The 6953-nt window shown below is 33.3% G+C and overlaps 1 protein-coding gene across 1 annotated transcript; it reads right to left on the bottom strand.

Annotated features, from left to right (window-relative positions):
* Window positions 1-991: 991 nt before the first annotated feature.
* Window positions 992-6378, bottom strand: LOC139526188 (uncharacterized). Its single transcript, XM_071321314.1, has 3 exons — window positions 6096-6378; window positions 2424-2672; window positions 992-1507 (listed from the first exon to the last, which is right to left on the bottom strand). Exons 1-3 carry the CDS (start codon window positions 6376-6378, stop codon window positions 1260-1262), a joined length of 780 nt encoding a protein of 259 aa, XP_071177415.1. The 3' UTR covers window positions 992-1259.
* Window positions 6379-6953: the final 575 nt, after the last annotated feature.

Here is a 6953-nt window from a genome sequence, read left to right on the forward strand (position 1 = left end):
TACTTTATTTCAATTGCTAGGAAGCATTGACAGGAAGCAATTCCCCCGATATATTATCCGTATGCAAAGTGACCTCAGTGTGACCCATCTCGTTAAAATCCGGTGATCGAAATACGCATGGATGTCCTTAAAATAAACTATTATCTGAATTTACATGTTAAACACGTGATCAATTTCCATGCATTTTTGTTGATTTTTTGTTGATTGTTGACAAACAGGTGACAATCGTTAAACTTCGGCTTCAAAACACGAACTTTAATTACCTGCCATATTTTCACAACAACACTGACCGATTGAAAGAAAAATTGACGATTATACGAAATTTATGCGAAAAAAATGAAAAAATCTTGAACAGGAGACTAAGTTTATGATGTTTGTATGCATTGGTTCAAGAATTGGAAGAACTTTATTTTCACCGGTCACTCGTTTCTTATGACTTTAAAGATATGTTTATTTTTCGTACTTGTGTCCATCCTATTTGTTATCAAGTGTGTTTACCTTAAGGACTTGTCCTGCACCGATTTTTGTGTATGATCTTTTACTTTTGTTTCGTAAAAACAATCGAGCCGTCCAATGTGAGGGTTCTGATCGAATTAATGATGATTGAGTTTTGGAGAGTTTTCTCATAGGCCACCAAACCCCATTTCCTTTGTGCTTCATATTTTAGTAAATATGCAAAATCTGCTGCTGAAAATCTAGCTATAAAACCAGGTTCAATCCACCATTTTCTACAGTTGTTATCCATTCGTTTGATGTGTTTGAGCTTTTGAGTTTGCCATTTGATTAGCGTTTTTCCGGTTTGATTTTTCCTCGGAGCTCATCATTTTTGTGATTTTATTTTTATTCCCCAATTGAATCCAATAATTCAAGCAATAAAATGAAGCAAAAAGTTTTTATTCTATGAAAACTACCAGTATAAGATACAAAATTTAATACAACTATAAGCATGAAGATACATTTTCAACACAGGCTAAATCATATAAAGCGTTATATTAAACCAAATTCATAGTTTTCAATCACCCATATTTCTCTAAAAAAACATTTGATTGACTAAAATAAGTATCCCTTATCACATGTGTCACATGATATTTGTTAAAAGGTAAAAATTCTTTCTCAAATATTTGTTTGGAAAATGTCTTTGTTGTTCTATTCTTCATACTGTTAAAATAGGTGTAATAAAATACTAAAGTTAAAAAAAAAGTGTCTTTGCTTGAATTTATCACTTTAAAGAGATTATAGAATTGGTCACACCCAATGTTCTATTGAATGAAAAATACATCTTTGTTGTTGTCTGGGAATAAAAATGACTGAGTTTCAATCATACATTCACCTTTCAGTGTACAGACATTTGTGTTCTTGTCATACTCTGCAGCAGCACAGGCTGTTTCTGTGAAGCAAATTATTGTACAATGAATGTTACTGTCCGCTACAGATGTTCCTATGACAGGACCTTCGTATCTGTACCCGATATATCCACATGCATAGGCAGTAACAATCCTTGAAGAATCTTTAATGGAAAAAAAACATCGTTAAAATAGAAAATATGCATGTTTTAATAACAGAGACTTGCAAGAGATGTCATAGCCTTCATGTACATAGTGAGCATTCTTCCCCAGACAGAGGAGACCATACGCCCTTCTTAATAACAGACACTTGCAGGGTATGTTATATTTTGGTTCTATATTGACACAGGTATCCGTCGACGACATTTGAAACATATAAAAGTGTTAATGATTATGATGGAATTGTATTTAAAGCTTTTAGCCAACTTGTGATGCATATAATGGATTATCCATTGTTCATGCAGTACGGTGATCTGTGAATGTATAATAAGTATTTGTAAATGTATGATATGAATCTGTCAATCAAGCTCTCAGTTTGATCAAGTTAAGTTTTTATTAAATGGAGGATTTATGCTCAATTCCACTGCAAAATAAAGGATAAATTTGAATATATGTTTGTACAAATGGTCGATAAGTACCGATTACAAAATCAATATGCAGATAACCTGATAATCGATTAATCGGGCTGTATTTGCGTCTTTTGGAAGTGTTTTCTTAGTTTCATCAGCAAACTGGAAGGGGACTTGATAAGTACGGGTAAAACTTATCAACGTTGGTTCAAACATTATGACGTCGCTGATATGTCCGGATCAAAGTTATTAAGGCTGGGTCAACGTATTTGACGTCACAAAGCCGGGATATTGAAACATATTAAGAGCTGAGCTGAGTGATATGGACAGTGGGACGACCGATAATAGATTTTAATGATAAATTACATCAATTTCTTATCAAGAAACATGTCATCTTAACGGATTCAATATACCAAATTCAACTGACCATTCTTTGATTTTTCTGATTGCTGCACGATTAAAATGTACACTAAATATCCAAAAAAAAATAAGATTGGCTTTTCTTGACTACCTGATTTATTGAGGCTGTTTACTGTATCCCTATAGACCTCTACTTCACATATTGTAAGGTATTCCGTATCTTTACGTTTAATCCGGACAAACCTCCCTCTTGTGTTAGGGGGGCACGTTATAGTGACTCTCGGTTGTGCCGTGGCCTGATAGTGACAGTGAATTACATCTCCTTCATCTAAATTGGTCCACCTATTACATGAACATGATGGCATGATAACTTCGACATCAAAATTGGCCAGTTGGTCAACTAAAAAATATGATTGTATTATAGAAAGTTCATATTCAATATGGATTCATTATATAACATGTAGATGATTACTGATTTGACACGTATCTACAAAGATTTGTAAGTATCTAACTTGTTAATACAATATTAATAGTTGGTATTTGGTTTCTTGAGAAGAAATATCTAGAAAGTAAGGTAAGTATTTGCCTCGTTGAGACACTAATATATAAAGTAATGTTATAACTAGATTATTAATTGACACAAATACCAAATAATAATGGTAAGTGCGTAGTTTGTAGAGACGAGTACCGTCTAAGTAAGGTAAGCATTTGATTCGTTATAAGGAGAACCCACTAATGAAGATAGGTTTATGGTTCGTTGAGACAAGTATCTGCAAGTAAAGGACATTTTCTGATAGATGAACAGTACCGATTTAAATAAGGCAAGTGTTTGGTTCTTTGAAGTAGGTATCTACAAAGTAAGATTGGTATTTGGTTCTTTGAAGTAGGTATCAACAAAGTAAGATTGGTATTTGGTCCTTTGAAGTAGGTATCTACAAAGTAAGATTGGTATTTGGTTCTTTGAGGTAGGTATCTACAAAGTAAGATTGGTATTTGGTTCTTTGAAGTAGGTATCTACAAAGTAAGATTGGTATTTGGTTCTTTGAGGTAGGTATCTACAAAGTAAGATTGGTATTTGGTTCTTTGAAGTAGGTATCTACAAAGTAAGATTGGTATTTGGTTCTTTGAGGTAGGTATCTACAAAGTAAGATTGGTATTTGATTCTTTGAAGTAGGTATCTACAAAGTAAGATTGGTATTTGGTTCTTTAAAGTAGGTATCTACAAAGTAAGATTGGTATTTGGTTCGTAGAGACAATTACTTACTATGTTAGGTTAGTATATGTTTCATTGAGACACATATCGACTAAGTGAGGTTTTAATTGATTCGTTGTTTCAACTATTCCATTATTATGGTTAGTATTTATTTATAAACAGAGTAAGAAATTGGTTTGTTGAGACAAGTATCCTCTACGAAAAGTAAGTATTTTGGTGTGGTGAGACAAGTATATACAAACAAGGTAAGTATTTGGTTTGTTGAGACAAGTATCCTCTACGAAAAGTAAGTATTTTGGTGAGGTGAGACAAGTATATACAAACAAGGTAAGTAATTGGTTTGTTGAGACAAGTATCCTCTACGGAAAGTAAGTATTTTGGTGTGGTGAGACAAGTATATACAAACAAGGTAAGTATTTGGTTTGTTGAGACAAGTATCCTCTACGGAAAGTAAGTATTTTGGTGTGGTGAGACAAGTATATACAAACAAGATAAGTATTTGGCTTGTTGAGACAAGAATCCTCTACGGAAAGTAAGTATTTTGGTGTGGTGAGACAAGTATATACAAACAAGGTAAGTATTTGGTTTGTTGAGACAAGTATCCTCTACGGAAAGTAGGTATTTTGGTGCGGTAAGACAAGTATATACAAACAAGGTAAGTATTTGGTTTGTTGAGACAAGTATCCTCTACGGAAAGTAAGTATTTTGGTGTGGTGAGACAAGTATATACAAACAAGGTAAGTATTTGGTTTGTTGAGACAAGTATCCTCTACGGAAAGTAAGTATTTTGGTGTGGTGTGACAAGTTTATACAAACAAGGTAAGTAATTGGTTTGTTGAGACAAGTATCCTCTACGGAAAGTAAGTATTTTGGTGTGGTGAGACAAGTATATACAAACAAGGTAAGTATTTGGTTTGTTGAGACAAGTATCCTCTACGGAAAGTAAGTATTTTGGTGTGGTGAGACAAGTATATACAAACAAGATAAGTATTTGGCTTGTTGAGACAAGAATCCTCTACGGAAAGTAAGTATTTTGGTGTGGTGAGACAAGTATATACAAACAAGGTAAGTATTTGGTTTGTTGAGACAAGTATCCTCTACGGAAAGTAGGTATTTTGGTGCGGTAAGACAAGTATATACAAACAAGGTAAGTATTTGGTTTGTTGAGACAAGTATCCTCTACGGAAAGTAAGTATTTTGGTGTGGTGAGACAAGTATATACAAACAAGGTAAGTATTTGGTTTGTTGAGACAAGTATCCTCTACGGAAAGTAAGTATTTTGGTGTGGCGAGACAAGTTTATACAAACAAGGTAAGTATTTGGTTTGTTGAGACAAGTATCCTCTACGGAAAGTAAGTATTTTGGTGTGGTGAGACAAGTATATACAAACAAGGTAAGTATTTGGTTTGTTGAGACAGGTTTCCAAAAGTAAGGTACGTAGTTGGTTAGTTAGGATACTTGTCTACAAAGTAAGGTTAGTATTTAGATCAGTTTGAAAAGTACTAATAAGTAAGATTAGTGCTTTGTTCTTTGAGACAAGAATCCACGAAGAAAGATAAGTATTTACAAACTGAGGTACGTATTTGATTCGTTGAAATAATTAGTCGTCTATGAGCAAGGTAAGTATTTTTAGGTAAATGTAGCTGTTGCTTTTTTTCCTTTGGCCTATCTTGTTTTCCTCCTCCCTCTCGAGTTATAAGTATCCCATGAGAATTCACTCATATATTATCTTATTTCCCTTGGGATATCTTTTTAAATTTTAAGTGATATAATTAAATCACGTGATGCAGAACAGTGGAAAAGAGCATAACAAAATGTTTTGCAGATAGAAGATGATTGAACGAAAAGATTTGGAAAATGGCATTGTATCATTGAGTGGCAAATATTATATTACATGCATATCATGCATGTTTAGGTATACTGTCACAAGATATACCTTCCATTTATTGATTTTTATTTCAAGAGTGTGACCTACCGAATTAGACTTATTCCTGGGTTTGTTATCACATGAACAACACAATAGGTGCCACATATGAAGCATGATCTGCTTACCCTTCCGGAGCACTTGACATCATTCCCAGTTGTTTTAGAGGTTCGTGTTCTCATTTCTATGTTGTGTTCTGTGTATTATCTCTTAATTGTCTATTTGTCTTTTTTCTTTTTTAGCAATGGCGTTGTTTGTCTATTTTCAATATCCCATATAAAAAAGACGATGTGGTATGATTACCAATCTGACAACTCTACACAAGAGACCAACATGACACAGAAAATAACATCTATAGGTCACCGTACGGCCTTCAACAATGAGCAAAGCCCCTTTATGGAGCTACTTTTATAGTTGATATAAATTTTTTACTGTTTCACTCCAAAGGTTGACCAGTTTGCACCCCATTTTCAAAATCCTGGATTCTCATCTGAGTGGGGCACTCAAATCATATTTAAAATGCACATTAGGTTATTAGCACTTTTGAATATAAATTGAACAAATAATTTTCTTGTTAAAATTTTAAACGGATAAAGATTCGTGTTGTTAAAATTGTTTAAAAAGTAAAAAAAAATCATTTGTAATATTAACATGTATAAAATGAAACCGGAAAAGGGACAACTTACGATCATTAGATGTCCGTCCAAAAATATCTATCACATCTATTTTGTAAACATTTTGTAAGTCGACTGCCCACCATGCCTGCTGATTAGCTACTCTGACTGCAACTGTGCAAAAAAAATCGCCTTGAATATACGCCAAATTTGTCTTGTCTCCATCGACTGCATATGTAGAGTTACAACACAGATAATCTTTTCCCTCGGTAATTCTAGGATCATGAGTAGAAGAAACTTTTGTAGGTTTCTTTAAAGCAATATTTACATCAGCAAAGGCTAAAACAAAATACATCGATAATATAGTTATACACATTGAAAATACACGTTCATGTCACAGTAAAAATTATAATTCAGTTTGATCCAGAATCCTCCTTCTACAATTACAATCCCAATATCTACGAGTATGAATTATAATTTTTATCAATACTAACTTAAATCCAGTATACCTCACAATTTCAATATCTACTACTAGAAATGTCGGTATCCAGAGGTTTCGGAGATTCTTTATTGAATAAGTTATGTTAAGAAACCAAGGTTTCAACCCCCCAGGCAAAGTTGGCATTATATTAATTTGGCTATTAATATTAGGTAGGTTTTACATATAGCTTTTCAACGGTTTCGGTACTTATACATCTGCGGATTTCAAATGTTTAGCTTTGAGCGTACCCGATGAATGTAAATCCAGAAAAGCGCCTTGTGGACGCAAGAAATTATTAAACGTGTTGTTTTCAATTTTTTGTAGGATCAAGAACATTTTGCGTAAATTTACAGGATTGTCTTCTAAATATTTTGAGACAAAACTGAAATGTCATCAACGTATATACATATATTTATCATTTTCTATTTTATAAGCAATACCTAAACTAT

Source organism: Mytilus edulis, chromosome 6 (genome assembly GCF_963676685.1).
Source record: "Mytilus edulis chromosome 6, xbMytEdul2.2, whole genome shotgun sequence".
Taxonomy (NCBI): Eukaryota; Metazoa; Mollusca; class Bivalvia; order Mytilida; family Mytilidae; genus Mytilus; species Mytilus edulis.

What these genes read in the sequence shown, in the direction of transcription:
- LOC139526188 (XM_071321314.1), bottom strand. Translation starts at nt 6,378, where the DNA reads ATGTATTTTGTTTTAGCCTTTGCTGATGTAAATATTGCTTTAAAGAAA. An exon ending in TGGACGGACATCTAATGATC is followed by an intron (nt 2,673 to 6,095) that starts GTAAGTTGTCCC and finishes CATATTTTTTAG; the next exon opens with TTGACCAACTGGCCAATTTT. An exon ending in AAACAGCCTCAATAAATCAG is followed by an intron (nt 1,508 to 2,423) that starts GTAGTCAAGAAA and finishes TTTCCATTAAAG; the next exon opens with ATTCTTCAAGGATTGTTACT.